We start from the raw sequence: 18,910 nt of genomic DNA, 5'->3' as shown, positions 1-18,910 counted from the left end.
GATGGAAGAAGGGAGCTGGAGATCGACAGACGGATTGGTGCTGCGGCTGCAGTGATGCGGACGCTGCACCGGTCCGTCGTGGTGAAGAGGGAGCTGAGTGTAAAAGTGAAGCTCTCAATTTGCGGTCGATCACGTCCCTACCTCACCTATGGCCACGAGCTGTGGGTAGTGACCGAAAGAACGAGATTGCGGATACAAGCGGCAGAAATGAGCTTCCTCCGAAGGGTGGCTGGCCTCTCCCTTAGAGATAGGGTGAGAAGTTCGGCCATCCGGGAGGGGCTCAGAGTAGAGCCGCTGCTCCTCCACATCGAAAGGAGCCAGTTGAGGTGGTTCCGGCATCTGACAAGGATGCCTCCTGGGCACTTCCTGGGTGAGGTGTTCTGGGCATGTCCCACCGGGAGGAGGCCCCGGGGCAGACCCAGGACACGCTGGAGAGATTATATCTCTCGGCTGGCCTGGGAACGCATTTGGTGTTCCCCGGATAAGCTGGAGGAGGTGGCTGGGGAGAGGGAGGTCTGGGCTTCTCTGCTTAGGCTGCTGCCCCCGCGACCCAGCCTCGGATAAAGCGGATGAAGATGGATGGATGGATGGATGGATGGATGGATGGATGGATGGATGGATGGATGGATGGATAATACAAGATAATGCGATGTGCACATACTGGGAAGGGTAGACAGTCTTTCTTATTGCAAGATCCCTGGGCTTTAGTTTCAGCCTAGAGTCATGTTGGCTGTGGCCTGGTTGTCTTGCTCGTGTGTGGCAATGTCCTGCTGGCACTGTTTACAACTTATTGTTTCCTTTACTCCTGTTTGTTATGGTGTAAGGAGTAAAGGAGGTTCTGCTGTGCAAAAAAAATCATGGAAACGAGAGATTGTGAGGCAGGCAGGCAGGGTTTTCTAGAGTGGTGGTCCAACAGATAACAGGGAAAAGCAGGTTAAGGCCAGCAGATGGAGCCACTGGAAAATGTAACCACTCTTTAAACTCAGCCATGTCTCTAGTGATAATAGGCAGAATACTGACCTTTCTTATTTAAAGGAAAGGCAGAGGAAGCAGGGAGCACATGAATGGGTATATAAGTAAGTCTTTGTGTTCTCCAAAGGGAGCACACGGTGAAGTCATGTGATAAATTAAACATTTTGTTACAGAAACTTACATATATGTGACCTTTACACACACTAATGTTAAATTGTGATGATCATAGCATCACTCTTTGGCCTGGTTTTCTCCTTAAACATGAAAAACAAAGACACCTAAATAGAACTAGTACATCTAAAATTAAAGCAGGTTTTTATTAGTTGCTTTATAGTTTGATTATCGATGTTTCATTAATTATATGCCTATTAAACTTCCTCTGGATGTCATGATACTCAAAAGTCCTACCTTTGCATTTATAATCAGTCTACCTCTGGGTTTTATCCTAATATAAAAGAAAACTGAGACATGCATTCTTGCTGTGGAGCTGAATTTGTTGGTCTCTACAGAGACAGAGAAAAAAAGCATGTAGTAACATGCGATACTTGTGTTTTTAAGTGTTATTATAAATCACAGCTGTCACCTTTAACAGTTTAGAAAGTAGTAGAAACTGAACATTACATAGCAGCAGCGCTAAAATATGCCAAGGGTTCATTTGCTGAAAGCAGTCACAGGCAGTGCTGTGGGTACAGATAAGGTGCGGTCACCAGCACCTGCTGCACAAACTAGAGATCTAGTTAAAGTACTAGGAGATGATGGAGTGCATTGTTGCGGAGGCCAGGGTGGAAACAGCTGGATTCTCTGTATCATGTGGCATCTCATGTGCTGTGGTGATTTTCTCTGTCTCAAGTGTTGTGAAGGTAAACTTGCACTACTCCATCACAGCACTGCTTTGGCTGTAGAGTTATTCAATACCTATAAAGCCTACCAAAAACGAGACTGGCTTGTGCATTCAGCATACTGAAGAAGGCTACTCCAACCCAATTGTCCTCAACATTTCCTGATTCCCTGTTTTAACAATCAGAAATACCTGGATAAATGTCTCATTTTCCAGGGATCCTGAAAACGATTAAATATTTTGATTTAGATTTATTACATGCAAAAAAGTTAAAAGTTTAATCACTATTTTCCTCATTCCTACTTACCTAAATTCAAGTAATTTACAGTTCCTAGTTAAAAGGCACAGCACTTGCTAAATTTCTGACCAATTGCAAATGTGAAAATGTCTCTGGACTTTGAAATATCTCCATCTTGAGCAAAAAATAACCTAACATCCTTCAGGACTATGTGGAATGTAGCTATGTTGTTATGTGAATCAGTCTCCCGTCCCCTCCAATATCAGAGCAACATAATGCAGCACATTCTCATTCAACCACTGAGAGGTTTCGTTCCTGAAGCTCCTAAACTGCAACTGATGTAAGTCCAGTCTGCTTATTATCAGGGTCCCCACCATGACTCAGAAGAGTCAAGTCAAGTCAAGTCAAGTTTATTTATAAAGCACATTTAAAAACAACCAAGGCTGACCAAAGTGCTGTACAATAAAATACAAATATAAAATACTATAAAACACAGGTACATAAAATACCTCACTGATAAAACAATAAATTAAAACAATAGGTTAAACCTTTCTAAAAGCCAATGAAAAGAGGTGAGTTTTAAGAGCAGTTTTAAAAGTTCCTAGGCTTGGGGAGAATCTGATGTGGGGGGGTAAACTGTTCCACAGTCTGGGTGCAGCCACAGCAAAAGCCCTCTCTCCCCTAGTCTTTAATCTGTACCTGGGAACATCTAAAAGCATCAAGTCTGCTGACCTCAAAGATCTCCTGAGGCAGTAAATGCTAAGGAGCTCTGCCAGGTAAGGAGGTGCAGTACCGTTAAGAACCTTAAAAACCAGCAGTAAAATTTAAAATCAATCCTAAAAGCAACTGGGAGCCAGTGGAGAGAGCAGAGGACCGGAGTGATGTGGTCTCTCTTTTTGGAACCGGTCAGCATGCGAGCAGCAGCGTTCTGCACCAGTTGGAGGCGATGCAGACAGGAGCGATCTAAACCAGCATAAAGGGAGTTACAGTAGTCCAGCCGTGAAGTAATAAAAGCATGGACCACCCTTTCTAGATCGTTCCTGCACAGGTAGGACTTGACTTTAGCTAAAATCCGTAGGTGATAAAAAGATCCCTTGACTACGGAGCTGATTCAAGGGATCTTTTATCACCTACGTCATGTTTACTGTTTGTTTATTTTCTTTCTTCTTTCTTTCTACGTACACTTACACACAGTTTTTGAAGGAACTCGGCTGGTAGGTTGTTCCAAACATCTTGGAGAAGTAACCACAGATCTTCTGTGGATGCAGGCTTCCTCACATCCTTCTGTCTCTTCATGTAATCCCAGACACCCTCGATGATGTTGAAATCAGGGCTCTGTGGGAGCCATACCATCACTTCCAGTACTTCTTGTTCTTCTTAATGCTGAAGATAGTTCTTAACAACTTTGGCTGTATGTTTGGGGCCGTTGTCCTGCTGCAGGATATATTTGGGGCCAATAAACAATCATTTATATTTCTGAAAGCATTTTTTGCATTTTTTCACACCTGCCTAAAACTTTTGCACAGTATGGGCACTAAAGTACATAAAGACTAGATAAAAAAATGGAAATAGGGACAGGGCTGAAAATCAATATCGGTTGCCCATGATCTTTGAGCAGCACTGCAAAAACAGGCACGATTCTGCCATGGAAATGGCTCAAGAACTGTGCTCACTTTGCTATCCACAAATCCAGAAGAAGCCATATGTGAAAATGAGCCCTTCTCTGCGACATGGCTCATTTAAAATGGACTGAGACAACATGGAAACTGTTCTGTGAACTCCCAAAAAGTTAATGGACCTATTTTCAGTGGGAGAAACGTTTCGTCACCTGAACTCAAGAACTCAAGAAGTGATGAGTCTTGGATGAGTGACAAAAAGTTTCTCACTGAAAACGCTGAATCCAGAAAAGCAAAATAAACTTTTGGGGGTTTCCTTACTTGGATGACTGAGCATGCATCAAGACTGTTCTGTGAACTATTTTGCTTTTGTCAGAAGAACTGAAATTTGAAAGAGGAGAAGGACCAATTGGGAGATGTGGAAAGGCACCATCAGTTCGGCAGATTTTAAAAAGACATATCCCATTCGGATGATGGCTTTTTTGGGGGGGGTTGCATACTTCAGCAAGACAAAGCTAAACCACATACTGTACCTATTACAACAGCATGGCTCTATGGTACAGGACTCCAGGTGCTTAAATGGACTGTCTGCAGTCCAGACCTTTCACCAACTGGAAATGTGCCAAAGCACGTTACAAAAATAAACATATGACAAAGAAGGCCAAGGGCTGTTGAGCAGTAGGATTCCAATATCAGATCAACATTCGTCAGTTGCCAAAAGAAGAGGGGATGCTGTACAGTGGTAAACATGCCCGTATCCCAACTTTTCTCAGATGTGTTTTCAAATTCAAAATTAGCTAATAATGATAATAGAAAAACACTCCCACAAAGCGATATGGGGTAATAATATGTGAGAACTGATCTTAGGCCTAATCCTTTTTAATGTGCAGTGCTAATGCTGTGAAAACATCACCCCTCAAGTATTACAAACATCACTTTATATCCATCCAGTCTGCAGATGCACTACACATTATTTTGCTGCAAATTTACAATAACCATCCAAATGATGTTTGCAGACAGTTTAACAAACAACTGTTAACCCTAAAAAAAAAAAAAAATCATTTCACAGCTTTATTGACAAGTTCCCATTCTGTCTCACAAAGGTGACAAGTCATTGTGATTTGATGTGATTTGTTCTCACTGAGAAGGACATGCAGAGAGAAAACCATTGTTAAATCCCATCAATAGGACAGGAAGACTTTGATCACATCTTGGAGACACCCAACCCTACAAAAAGGCTGAGTTTCACCGGAGAAGGAAAGTATTTCACTTTGAAAGCAGCAGACCAACAGAAACAGCAGGTTTGTATTACAATAAGTTTTGGCCCGTTTCATGCTGCTGTTTGTTGTCTGTTCAAAAGGATGGCTACTCAGGAGGCTTATGAAGTTCTCAGAGGAGGATGTGCGTTGCTGTGAATGTCTGTGTGTGTGTGTGTGTGTGTGTGTGTGTGTGTGTGTGTGTGTGTGTGTGTGTGTGTTACGTGAACCTCTGAACCTTTCAATGCTGTTCATTCAAGCGCTCAACTGAAGCCACCACCACTGTCACATTTGTATTTGTGTGAACGCGTGGCTGTGTGTGAGAGTTGAAGGGGTTGGATGACTTTTATTGACATGAAAACAAGCTCACATGCGTGGCTGAGTTACTGATTACAGGTGATGTTCACTTGTAATTTGTTAAAGATAAGACTCCCGTTTTCAGCACAAAGTCCTGCGCAAAGGCACAACCAGCCTTCCACTGCCATCCCTCAGAGGACCACTGCTGGTTGTCAGGTAAGTGCACTTTTTCTTTGAGATAAAATAGTTGTGTTGATCTTTTTGGGACAAACTCTGGAAACAAATCAATGCACTGACTATGTAGTCAATAGTTTTCAGCTGGACACCTGATAGGATGTTACCACCTGACACAGTATCTAGACAACTGAGATTTTTTTTTCCAGCTTGTAATCCCGTTGCGGCTTTGCAGGTCTTGTGTTATTCCATTTTCTTCTGTCCTGGATTTCTCTGACGCACGGCAGCATCATGAGCGTAGAATCCAAGAAAACACGTGAGGCATGCTGTTCCAAGCTTAAGGTCAGAAACCCTCACTGCTTTAATGACTTTAACTGGAAATTTAAATGCAAATGTGAATGAACTAAAAGTCAAACCTGTGAAAGTGCATGTTACTGTAAAGCTGCTCTTATCATCTTTGTGGAATTCTTTGCAAAGCAGGGTTAGAAAGCAGTCATAAAATCAAGCTTTGAGGTGTCTTCTTTTGGGAGCGGGGGCGGTATAAGTGGCTGTGAGATGTTTTAATTAAATGCCATTTACTGCTGTTTACTGACCCATTTTATCAACGTGACAGTTTAATAGTCCATTAGAGGCTTATATGATTTATCTTAGATTGCATAATAACAGATTGCAATTTATAAAACACAGGGCACTATCAGCTTTATATGAATATTGATTTTGGTTTGTTTCTTTGCTTGTTTGCATTGTGTTGTTTTCAACAAAAAGTCACCAGCACCCTTTGGGAAAGGCTGAAATCTCCCTGAACTGTTTGTGGTCACTCACAGATTACTCTGAGACCTTCAACTCGAGTCCCTTTTCAATCATTAACGATCTTAGTGTCAAACATAAAGCTGGATGCAAGGCTTGCATTCCTAAAATACAAATAATAAATCCCAGGGTATCCACCAAATGTTACCTCATATACAGTTTATGTACAAAGTACCATTTAACCTTGTAAATTGATGACCCCCATTAAAGCCAAGTATGTCATATTTGATTCACGGCTTTTTATGAGTTTTTGAGACTTCTAGATCGTCAGTGTGATGATGTTGAAGTCTCAAAAAACCTCAGAAAAACCTAAAGAAATGCACAATGCATTTTTAAGGAACAAATTGCAAAAATTATTTTTTTAATTGCCTGATGTAGTAAATATGATACAAATATTAATGTTTTTTACATTTTGTCAGAAGGCTCAATAAACACTCCATTTTCAATTTTCTATCAATTATTTTGTGGTTCAAAGCTTTAAAAGGTTCAATTCAGTGAGATAGTTAAGAGAAGAACATGTTCAGCGATTAGCATTTTGTCAAGCTGGATACATTATATTAGAATGCCTTTATTGTCACTATACAGTTGTATAATTATGCTAAACAGTTGTGTTCTGTAGAACATAGTGCACATCTATAGCAAAATGTTTGTCTGTTTAACAATTTACAATTGCTTGGTTTTCTTTTTTTTGTATTGCAGCCAAAAAAGAGTTTTAGAATTGTTTCTAACATTACCTAAACTGGTTGCAAAGCTTGCATACATATATTTGTAAAGAATATATTTGTTAATTACAAGAAAACTTGTCTCTCAGAAAGAAGACTAACCAATCTAACTGAAAGGGATTGTTAATTTTATCACCAATGGTCTTGGCATTACCACTCAATTCGTACTTTGGTAGCTAGGGATTGTTAGAAACAATAAACAGAGTTTGTCTAGTACTTAATGTTTTGCCCTGATGGGATTAACAGTGGGATCATCTATTACTCCCAGTGGTGTGTGCTACACGTGGACAAGAACAGTTCAGGGAAGATGATTGATAAGTGATGAATTAGTGTGGTGGGTTTTTAAAATCTGTTGTAACCACTCATTTATTCTGGTATCAGTACTCTAATCCCATCAAATATCACTTAATGTAAATCATTGGTAAAAGCATTTGTGAAGTGCTGTCGGTATGTTTAGTGTGTGAGTTGATTCTATTATGGGAGACACTGGCATTCACCTCCCTACAGGTCACATCAAAAGAAGGGATTACAATTCAATCATCCAGGTCACAACAATCATATTGACTGTTTAAAGAAGTTCTGAGAAACCATTTGGCAGCTCTTTCCAGTAATCCAGTCCAATGAAATCTAGAAAAGCTCAATCTAACTGGTTATGTGTGTTTTCCAGCTCTTCCTGGCCTCCCTGGCATTTGTATATTTTGCCAAAGCCTTTGCTGGAGCTTACATGAAGAGCTCCATCACACAGATTGAAAGACGGTTTGATATCCCAAGCTCCCTGATTGGTGTTATAGATGGAAGCTTCGAAATGGGTATGCGCTTTTTTATTGAATGCAGCATGTTAGCATTATGGTTTATATCAACTACAGGAATTTATCTAAATGTATTTACTACAAAGCACAAATTTTAGTTTATGTTATATTTAAACCAAGGTAACCAGACTGCTGAACTCTCATGTCTGTCAAAGACCGTAACTATTCATTGATTCATTCCATACTTATTCTTTTATTTTTAAATCTTCTCTACAGGCAACCTGCTCATAATCGCCTTTGTGAGCTACTTTGGTGCCAAGCTCCATCGTCCCAGACTGATTGGAATTGGTTGTCTGATCATGGCTGCAGGATCCTTCCTTGTAGCCCTGCCTCACTTCTTCCAGGGACTGTCAGTACAAAGTTTCCTTCTTCTTCATGAATATAACAATGAACCAATGAAATAATCCGATTACTAAGAGTGATGTTGAGCTCCCAGAGAATAAAGACTGGAAATGTTTGATAAGATTCATAAATGCCCAAAAACTGTAATAGCAGTGCATGTGTGTTCTACACACCTCTGTCAGTGCACCCCAGGGTGGCTGTGACTACAATGTAGCTTGCCATCACCAGTGTGTGAATGCGTGTGTGAATGGGTGGATGGCTGGATGTGTAAAGCGCTTTGGGGTCCTTAGGGACTAGTAAGGCGCTATAGAAATGCAGGCCATTTACCATTTACCATTTACACCATCCAAGAAATGAAGGAGTATGTGTACTTACATGTTTGACAATTTTCAGATAATACTTTGAATATTTTCCAGGTATAAATATGAGACCAGTATGTCTCACAAAGCTGTTGTCAACAGCACTGAGACCATCCTGCCCTGTCTGTCCAACCACAGCATGACTGATGCAGATGACACACTTGACGCAGAGACCAAATTAGGTATTTAGCAGCCACATTCCCTGCAATGGATCAGAAGTAAGATCACTCAAGTCTGAAATAGACTGTTTTGGGGTGATTTTAGTCATTTTTCTGTTTTAGATTTTATACAATATTCTGTTCATGATGTGCACAATGTAAAGTCCAGTTTCTCCCCCCGCCCCCCAGAGTGTGAAAAGGCTGCTGGTTCACCCATGTGGATCTATGTATTCTTGGGAAACATACTGCGAGGAATTGGAGAGACTCCCGTCATGCCCCTGGGAATTTCCTATCTGGATGACTTCTCCAGAGAAGAGAACACCCCTTTTTATTTGGGTAAGTCATCATCTGCGTTTTACTGCCTTTCACTGTTTTCACAGCATTTTAATACTTTCCACTTGTGTTTATTATTTTGTCCATTTTTCATAACTGCTGTATCATGAACTTTGACATATTACCCTCTGTTTTTTGACATTTCTTTGACCTTGTACTCAATTATCCCTTGGTGTTTCCTCACTGCCTAAAATCCTAAACAGTTTAGAAGGCCGCTGTACTCCTTCATCATGGCCAAATCTCAAACTGCTCAATACTTATCTTCTCTTTTCCGCTCTGTTTGCCAGCTTGCATCCATACAGTAGGAATCTTGGGACCTATGTTTGGCTTCATGCTTGGGTCCTTCCTTTCCAAGATTTATGTGGACACTGGATTTGTGGATTTAGGTATGGTATTACAAAAAGTAATTTTTAGTATTTTGTAACAATAATGTTTACCTGCGATGTTAGCAATATCCTGATTGAAGTGTTTAATTAGGCAGAGAAGACTTCTGGTTGACTTGAGCAACTCTGAAACTCGTGTCTCATTTTAGCAAAATGTTTTCTTCCATTTGGACTTTCTAACGCAACATGACATTACAAAAGTCAAACAATGTCTTTACTGAGAAATTGTGGGTCTACCAGAGGCAAGAGGATTTCCCAACATTTGATTCTGTTGACATAGTTGACATAAGCTCTTTCTTCACTACTTGGATTAGAGCTATTGACATTCCCTGAGCCAGAGAACTGCCTCCATACTTCTACTAATGACTAAGCTGTTATGATGAAGGGGCTTAGAAGTCACTCAGAAAAGTCCTACAGACAAAATGTCTGTAATAACTTGTCTTTGCCTTTCCTCTTCTTCCAGACACCATCACCATCACCTATAAGGACTCCCGCTGGGTGGGAGCCTGGTGGCTGGGCTTCATAGTGACTGGCACAGTGGTTCTACTGTCTAGTATCCCATTTTTTTTCCTTCCAAAGTCTTTACCCAAGCAAGGGCAAGAGCAAGAACAAATTCAAAGCAAAAGCACAGAGCTTGTAACAAAGACAGAGCAGGAACAATTCCTGCCAGAGGAAACCCAGGAGAAACCTGTCAAATTTCAGGAAATGGCTAAAGGTAATTTACTGCTCAGTAGAGCATTTAGCCTAACAGATCTCAAAGAAAGTCATGTGAAAATGCATAATTTTCTAGATATAAACTGCTAGATTCAAATTCCCATTTAGTATAATTTGAGATTATTATTAAATTGTGATTTAAAAAAAATCCATCATGAAAAGTACTAAACATGATAAATAGTACATTCTCAATTGGAAAAAGAGATTTAGTAACGAGGTAATTTATGTCTTTACAATCAGGCATGCTTTACAAACCCTATCCTGCTAATAGATAGTTTTTACAATATTTTAACACAGCAATAATAGTTTTATTTTATTTTATATTGACTTAGTTTTATGTATCTAAGTATTTTTCCTCTTCTCTTTCATGTGGTTTGCACTTCACCAGATTTCATGCCATCTCTGAAGCGACTCTTCAGAAACAGAATCTACTCGCTGATTATCCTTACCTCCCTCGTGGCTGTCAACGGCTTCATTGGCCTGATCACCTTCAAGCCAAAGTACATAGAGCAAGTCTACGGCCAGTCAGCCACCAAAGCCATTTTCCTCATAGGTATGGAGCAAAAACTGGCTTTCATTCACTTTCTGTTTTCTGCACTATGTAGCCCAAGGCAACTGAAACAATGATGTTATTGAAGGGAAGTGTGATTGCGAGTGATAAGGCAGACTGAAAATGCAAGAACTACATCGCCCACTGTGGGTGCTCCTTTTGTGTGTGTGTGTGAGAGCTAGTGAGAATGTTTGTCAAGTAACATTTAATTACTGAGTGGCTAACCAGCAGGGTTATTGTTAGAATATGAATTGTTCTTTCACCAAACATTATAAAAACAGTTGGCTGCTGAACAAAACCATTTAATGCAAACAACTTTTGTGTGTACTTAATACTCTGCGCACGAATGGACATAAATAGGCCTAAAAAGTCTTGCTGCAATTGGAAGGGCTAATTCTGGATTGTGAAAACATTATGGAATTTTTTGGTTAAAATAAAATTGGTTCAGAAAATATATGGAAAACTGGAATTTATTCATTTCCTAAGTCCACTGTTTTTTTACTGTTCAAGTTCTCCTGTTTATGTGTTACAAGCTGATTTGCAAAACGAATGTTACGATGACACAGCTAAATTTTGGCAGACTGAACATTTTCATGTTTATAACATTTCCATCCTTCCTTGTAGGTATATTGAACCTGCCAGCGGTAGCTCTGGGTTTCATCACTGGAGGTTTTGTGCTGAAGCGTTTCAAGTTGGGTATCGTTGGAGCAGCCAGGGTGTCAATTAGTGCTTCTATGGGGTCGTTTTGCCTGCTTGCCATTCAGATTTTCAGCCAGTGTGACAATGCAGAGGTGGCCGGTCTCACCATGTCATATCAGAGGTGAGTGGAATGGACACAGAAGCCTATAGATTTATTTGTTAGGCTAGGTTACACTAAATGTTTGGAACTTAAACAGTTTATTTTAGTCTTATAAATTAAAAACATGCTCATAAATGTCTCCACTGACAGTGTTAATGTGTCTTTACTTGTCTGTCTGTACCAGAGTCCCTCAAGTGTCCTACAACCCACAGACTTTGCTGTCACAGTGCAATGGGCATTGCTTCTGCTCAGTGAAGCACTGGGACCCGGTCTGTGCATACAACGGCATGACTTATGCCTCACCCTGCCTGGCCGGCTGCCAGACCTCCACCGGAATGGGCAAAGAAATGGTGATGATGGTCTAGACAAACAGAGAGCTTAGAACAGACAAAGATGTACTGTGAATAAAAGAAACAGGTCACACTCACCGACAGACAACAATTAAGGCTGATTTTTAACCTTTTCTTCTTGGTTTTTAGGTGTTTCATAACTGCACCTGCATTAATGACGCAGGACCAGCCGCAAACGCATCTGCAGTGCTGGGCCAGTGTCCCAGGAAGGATGATTGTGACTTAAAATTTAAAATCTACATGGCATTGTCTGTAATTGGGTCCTTCATTTCTGCCTGTGGAGGAACGCCAGGATACATTGTTCTGTTAAGGTGAGAGACACGATTTGACTAAAGAACATCTGCTTCTAAGTTTGTGGTTAAGCAGATGTTCAAGCCTTTAGGGGTAACAAAAATCAACAGTTTTTTGTGGAGTTATAGTTTGGCAAACATGTATATACAATATGTACCCAGTGTTAGGAAGGTTACTTTTAAAATGTATTCCACTACAGATTACAGAATACATGCCCCAAAATGTATTTTGTAACGTATTCCATTACGTTACTCAATGAGAGTAATGTAACGGAATACTTTGGATTACTTAATATATTATCATGCTTTTTACAACTACATGAATGTACTATTGCTGTGTAATTTATTACTAGTACTGAAGGTTACTCGCCATACCAATAACAACTAGATTTTTAAATCTTAATATAAAATGAGTAACAGTAGGTGGACATTAGATAAGGCTGCACTTTTTGCAACGATCTCGTATAGAAAACTATTTGGCGCGTATATAAAACAGGTCTGCGGCTCCAAACCGTAGTAAAGAGACCTCTGACTAATACGTCAGGTTCCGTGTCGGGCTCGTAGCTGAAAACTAGCTTTACTTTGTTGTCTGGGTCAACTTTGCTAGGGAGAGACAGAGAGAGGCGTTGAAAGGCTGCTCCAACGGAACTTATTGTTTCGGAGGAAAACACGAACACAGTGTACAGTCGAGTCTTAACAGCTTACTTACAACTGGGCACTCGGGCACTCTTTGTGGCTGCAGTGGTTATTATTATATTTACATGCTTCCAGCTCCCGTTTCTGCTCGGTGAAAACTCGTACTTTTCACTTTTTCTCCCTCCCTCATGCTCACAGACACATAACTGGTATGGCAGTCCATTCTCCCTGCAGCACGGACTACACTGCCCATGAGGCTATATTCTTTAGGGCCATGCCTGTAACACTCTGCCTATTGCATTGATATTAAATAATTTTTTGAATAATAATTTTTAAAAATATTTCTATTCAATTCAATTTATTTATATAGCGCCAAATCACAACAAAAGTCGCCTCAAGGCACTTCATAGGTACAGAGAAAAACCCAACAATCATATGACCCCCTATGAGCAAGCACTTTGGCGACACATTATTATGTGGTCTGCAAGTAGGGCGCGAGATTAATGTGTGTTTTGTTTGGGTTTCCACCGGCGTGGAATTACCAAAAATAGAGAGGGCATAGCCTAACATATGAAACAGAAAAAGACCACCGTGTAATCCATTTATTTCAACAAAGTAACTGTATTCTGGATACCACCTTTTTAAACTGTAACTGTAACGGAATACAGTTACTCATATTTTGTATTTTAATTGTATGTAACGCCAGTACACGTATTCCGTTACTCCCCAACACTATATGTACCATATACTGTTTGTGGTAGCATAACCTGGTAACATTTTTTATTAACTAATTTCATAAATATATAATATAAACCTTATGTGCAGTTTTGCTAAAATTCAGTACTACTCCATGTACTCTGCATATACTCTGAACATATGCAGAGTAGATCATGTGTGCACTATAATCACTGACACTGGAACCGAAGGAGATCTACTCCTCAAAAGATCTGTTGTTTTAAATGTATTAGGAAAAAAGTTAGCAACTCTTTTAAAAGAGAACTACTATGTACACTAAATATGCCTACAATTGGCGTTAATTTTGCCAGTTGATGATTGCTTACTTTTTTTTCTCTTTAAATTATCTGATACTATATTAATTCAATTTAAAGTTCCAATCTGATAGGTCAAAAAATCCAAAAACCCAAAGCAAAACGTCTTCATTTGATTGTGACTCACACGGTCCTTAGGACGCTCACTGACAGCAGGTCAAAACAAGGACACACTTTCCAGCTCATCTTCTCTAAGAACCCAATCACACCATTACCACCTTATTGTGTGTTTTAATGCTAACATGTGTATCTGATATGGTATATTTTGGTCAATAATTCAGGTCTATACAACCAGACTTGAAGTCACTGGCTTTGGGTATGCAGACACTGATCGTAAGAACTCTGGGTGAGTACTAAAACTAAAACCCAACACACACATCAAGACTTTAGGGGTAAAATTGGTTTTTAATCACATGTGATTTGCTTTACAGGTGGCATCCCTCCACCTATATATTTTGGAGCACTGATTGACCGAACCTGTTTGAAGTGGGGTACAAAGCATTGCGGTGGCCGTGGAGCATGCAGACTCTATAATGCAAATGCGTTTAGGTACAGTTAAAGCTATCTTCATCATTGTGCTTGAATATGTCACTTGTAATGTACCACAGTTTATGTACCTGAATGCAGTGGTTTCTAACCAGTGAAGTGACAATCTTTATATATTTTATAGAATTGTGTGTATTTAAATTTGTACACAGACAGTTTGACTTGTACATATACAGTGGAACCCCAACTTAGGAAATAAATTCGTTCCAGATGGTCTTTCGTAAGTAAAAAATTTCGTAAGTCGAAGCACCTTTTTCCATCGCCTTTTGAGTGAGGCGATGCTGGCTGAAGACGAAGCTCTTGGTGGAAGAGGACCTCGCTCATATTTATCAATAATTTCTCTCTTTGTTTCCATCGAGAGCACTTTACTCTTCTTCTTTTCACTCGAATCACTTGCAGAAAGTTTTTTCGGCCCCATTATGAATGAACGATAGGCTAATTGCAAACAAAAAGCACACGAAATAGCGCACTGCAACAACAATACGTCTTTCACGTGGAACAGCGAAATGCAAGTACGAAAGCCAAGGGGTTATCACATGATTCGGAAGGCATTGTGGCCATTCTGGGCTCAGCCAGCAGATTTCGTTACGCGGGCATTTTGCCGTACCACGGGCAGAAATATTGCCGTTAAGTGCCTTCGTAACTTGAATTTTTCGTTAAATGGGGTCTTCGTAAGGCGGGGTTCCACTGTATATGTTTTGTGTAAACAAAAATGTTTAACATACAAATTAGAGCAAGCAATCAGACAGATGAATTTTCAGTAATTTGTTACGATGTACTTCACTTTCAGAGTTACATACCTAGGAATGATTACTGGACTCTACTTCTTGGCCAACACACTGTGGTGCTACCTCTACTACAGCATCGTCAAGCGACAGAAGAAAATAGCACTGAAGAATCAGTCTAAAGAAAATGGACAGGAGAGTAATGCAGTGGCCAATGGACATGCCAATATCAACATTGCAGACGTAGAAGACATGGGCATGGAGTGCACTATTTAATGTGTTTTAGGAAGGCCACACTATTGTTAAAGACAAGTGAATGCCTGCATATTGTGCTGCATCCATACTGGACCAAATAATGGTAATTCTACACATCATTACTTTTTGGAATTAAGCAATAAAACTCGTTCTTTCAGAGTTAAAACTAGAACAGATTGTATGTTCAAGGTCAAAGATCTACGCTAAAATGTAACAAAGCTTAATAAAACTAAAATGACATATTTTATACAGTACATGAACATGCAGTCAAGAAAACAGAGCAGGGACACATGCTTTTCTTAATATGTGTCAGCAACACACCTGAGCAGAAACACACAGTTCATGTATGCTGAGACAAAGTAAGAAGAAAATGTGTTAGATTTTCTAAACAAGCTTTGTCTCCCTTCCTCTGTTTAAACTCAAACAGCATTAGGTCAGGTAAAGCTAACAATGTCTTAGCCTACAAGCTTATTTTAACAGTGATTTTGTGGAGTAATAGTTTGACAGACTTGTATATACCATATGTACCGCATACTGTTTGTGGTAGCATAACCTGGTAACATTTTTTTATTAGCTAATTTCATAAATATACAATATAAAGTTTTGGGGAATAAGCTTATGTGCAGTTTTCTAAAAATCAATACCACTCCTTTGTCTATGTGATGTCTCTTACCTTAGTATAACACAAAGAGTAGAAACATGGAAAAATAGGTAGGCGTCTAAAGGTAACAAACACCTCTAGCATCTCTAAATCTCACATCTACTAAAGCCATGTAGAATAGAAACTCCAGAAGTCACAGGGAGTAAGCTGTGCTACAGTATTTCCTAGCTAGCACCAGTGACTTTGATTTACAACTACGAAAAGACAAACAGCATATCGCTAACGTTGTCTTATAGATACTTGATGTTACAGCTAGCCTTGCTAACATTAAGTTTTAGGAAATATTCTAAGTCCGGTTCTTACTAAGTTAGAGAATGGACTTAGCATATTTCCTGAATTGTGAAATTAGTGCAGTAAAATATTATTTTATTAAGTTTATAAGTTTATTTGTACCAAGTTACAGTAGATGTGACAGACATTTACATGTTGTCAAATAAACATACAGAATAGGATCTAAGTATCCTCTGAAAATGTGAATTCATTGTTTCAACATCCTTCCTGAAGTATGCATAATTGAGCTGCTTTATATACGTGCTAATCAAACTGATTGTGAAGGCTCATTAGCCATTCAGAGATTGTTCTGCACCAGCTCCAGACAAGCTTATCAGCCATGTTTCCAGTTTAATACCTCACAAACTTTGACAGACATTTTTTAATGCACATGCATTTTGAGCAGTGAAGGAGAGGAAGATGAGGGGGCCATTGAAAGTAAGTTTCATTTAACAGCTTGAGGTAACCTTTATTCTGAAGAGGTAGCCTTCAGAATACAGGTTCAGACAATGTGATGTAACCTATGGTTACATCACATTGTAACACACAAATCCAAAGGTCATGAGAGTTCACAGAATCCTCGACTCACCAGTGTTTGCTTGGGAAAAGTTCACAATGGTTGAGGCAGTGGACTAAGAGTGAGTGAGATAAATGAGAACTTGGATTTGTTTTGTTTTACTTTCCTACACCCTGGTTCTTGTCTGAATGTATTATAAATCACTAGACAAAATTACTAGCAATAATGATGAATTCTATATAGTCTTAGATATATTTGTGTTTGTCCGTACATGTTGTTTGGAAATCTTTTCAACCTTTAACCTTTTTTTTTTGTCCTTGAAAAATATCTCTTGCATTAAAGACCAGTTTTGTCCACATAAATTTTGTTCTGCCTTTTTTTCAATAACAACTCATTTTATTTTTCATTTCACACTAAAAGTGACAAAATTCTCTATACACTCACTAAGTTATGAATCAAAAAGCTCTAGAATGTGGTAGAATATGTTACATTATTCAAAACAGAGTAGCAATTAATAGTGACAAACCACATCATCATCATATGTTATGCTGCTTATACGCTGTGCTGACAGCCACCCCTAATTTCTTTATATTTTACTAAAGAAATGGGAAATAGGTACAACAATTTATTTAAACATGTGTAAACATACAGGTAAATACAATATACAAGACAAAGTAAGAATTTGTACAATTCTTTATGACCACCTTTATTCTTCAACACAGCCTGAACTCTCTTAGCCAAGCTTTCCTGTAATTTCTTCAGGAAGGGTTCTCCAGGTTTGGGAAAGGACAATCAAAGCTCTTCTTTTGATGTTGGCCGCCTTTTGTTCTGTTCTCTGTCAAGATGATCACACACCACTTAAGTAATGATGAGGTCCATGACTGATAGTGTTTCATTGTGTGTTTTGCTGTCCAGGTTTTCATGCTGAGCAATGAATTAGACTATTTCTAGATGGCATCTCATGGTAGAGCGAACTCTGATGGGACTTTCCTGCATTATTAATTCCATCCATTTTGACAAGATCTCCAAAACCAATGTCTGAAATGCAATCCCAAATCATGACAGAACCTCCACCCTATTTTACAGATGGCTGTAGACACGCACTGTTTTACCTCTCTCCTGACCTCTTTTGTACATATTGACAGTGATTTGAACCCAACATTTAAAATTTGGATTCATCACCTATAAGAACTGTTGCCACCAATTTTCTAGTCCAGCTCTCCGGCGTATCTCAGTCTTTTCTTCCTGTTTCCCTTCCTTAAGAACGGCTTCTCGACGTCCACCCTTCCACTGAGACCATTTCCGATGAGGCTTCATTGAACAGTAGATGGTCGAACTGAGGGGGGTTCAAAAACGTAACACTTCCACTATTACGTTTTTGTTATATATATATTTTTCCTATTTCTTTAAAGCATGACTTTCAGATACTGTTTATCTGTTGGATATGGACTTTAAGGCCTGACACATCTTTTGTCTTCCATTTTTTTATCAAGTTTTCTCAAATTTTTTTAAGAACAGTCTACACACCATGGTGAACTTTGCTGTTGCTGGCATTTTTCGTAAAATAAACTAAAGAAATCACCGGATTAAAAACATTCTGTCCAAAGCTAAATGATTTGACTGAAAATTGGACCGAAAAAGGACCGGACTTGCTGGAAATCCCAGAGAACTATTTCTCAAAACCACTTCAGAAAACTACAAGAAAGTCTGGCAAGGTCACCACTGTGGTTATGAACCCCTAATCTTTTTTTCAGTGATTCAGTCTCTTTGTTTCCAGTTGTGATTCTACAGAGTTGTTTGAGAAAACTGATTCAAAATGATTCTCCTGAAATAAAAAGAAATGTGCTTTTGTAGTGTTAGGGTACATTTTTTTTTCAGTCATTTCAGTGTTTTTCTGCAAATTACTGTCACTGTTTGCTTGTTTCCTTTATTGCATTTTCAACACGTTGCCTAGTTTAAAGTTGAAGGTTTGTATTACATAACCTGGCTTTTTAAAATTACATAAGCTTTTTTGATCAAACATTGACTCTTCTGTGTTTACTTTGCACTTGCTAAATACTGCTCCCCTTTCTCTTATTGGGCTAGAGACTATGTTTGAACTTAAGCCACACTGTGTAAAGTGTTGTAAATGTTGTAACCTTCCTTATGTTATTACTTCTAATCCCCTTTATTGCTAAAATGACGATTTGACCTGCTTTAGTTTGGTCTAGATAAGATTTAAGATGTTGGCTTTTTTTTATGTTA

General features: G+C 39.2%; 1 protein-coding gene across 1 annotated transcript; it reads left to right on the top strand.

Moving 5' to 3' along the window:
- Positions 1-5,230: 5,230 nt before the first annotated feature.
- Positions 5,231-17,028, top strand: LOC116334942 (solute carrier organic anion transporter family member 1C1-like). Its single transcript, XM_031758497.2, has 15 exons — positions 5,231-5,433; positions 5,627-5,733; positions 7,588-7,729; positions 7,946-8,078; positions 8,488-8,612; positions 8,778-8,924; positions 9,209-9,307; positions 9,768-10,019; positions 10,407-10,571; positions 11,193-11,388; positions 11,552-11,717; positions 11,847-12,028; positions 13,974-14,038; positions 14,124-14,241; positions 15,029-17,028. The coding sequence occupies exons 2-15, from the start codon at positions 5,683-5,685 to the stop codon at positions 15,237-15,239; spliced, it is 2,052 nt and encodes a 683-aa protein (XP_031614357.1). The 5' UTR covers positions 5,231-5,433; positions 5,627-5,682; the 3' UTR covers positions 15,240-17,028.
- Positions 17,029-18,910: the final 1,882 nt, after the last annotated feature.

This window comes from Oreochromis aureus, linkage group 17 (assembly GCF_013358895.1).
Source record: "Oreochromis aureus strain Israel breed Guangdong linkage group 17, ZZ_aureus, whole genome shotgun sequence".
NCBI lineage: Eukaryota > Metazoa > Chordata > Actinopteri > Cichliformes > Cichlidae > Oreochromis > Oreochromis aureus.
The sequence above is the reverse complement of the archived record's forward strand: the minus strand, read 5'-3'. Positions and strand labels throughout refer to the sequence as shown.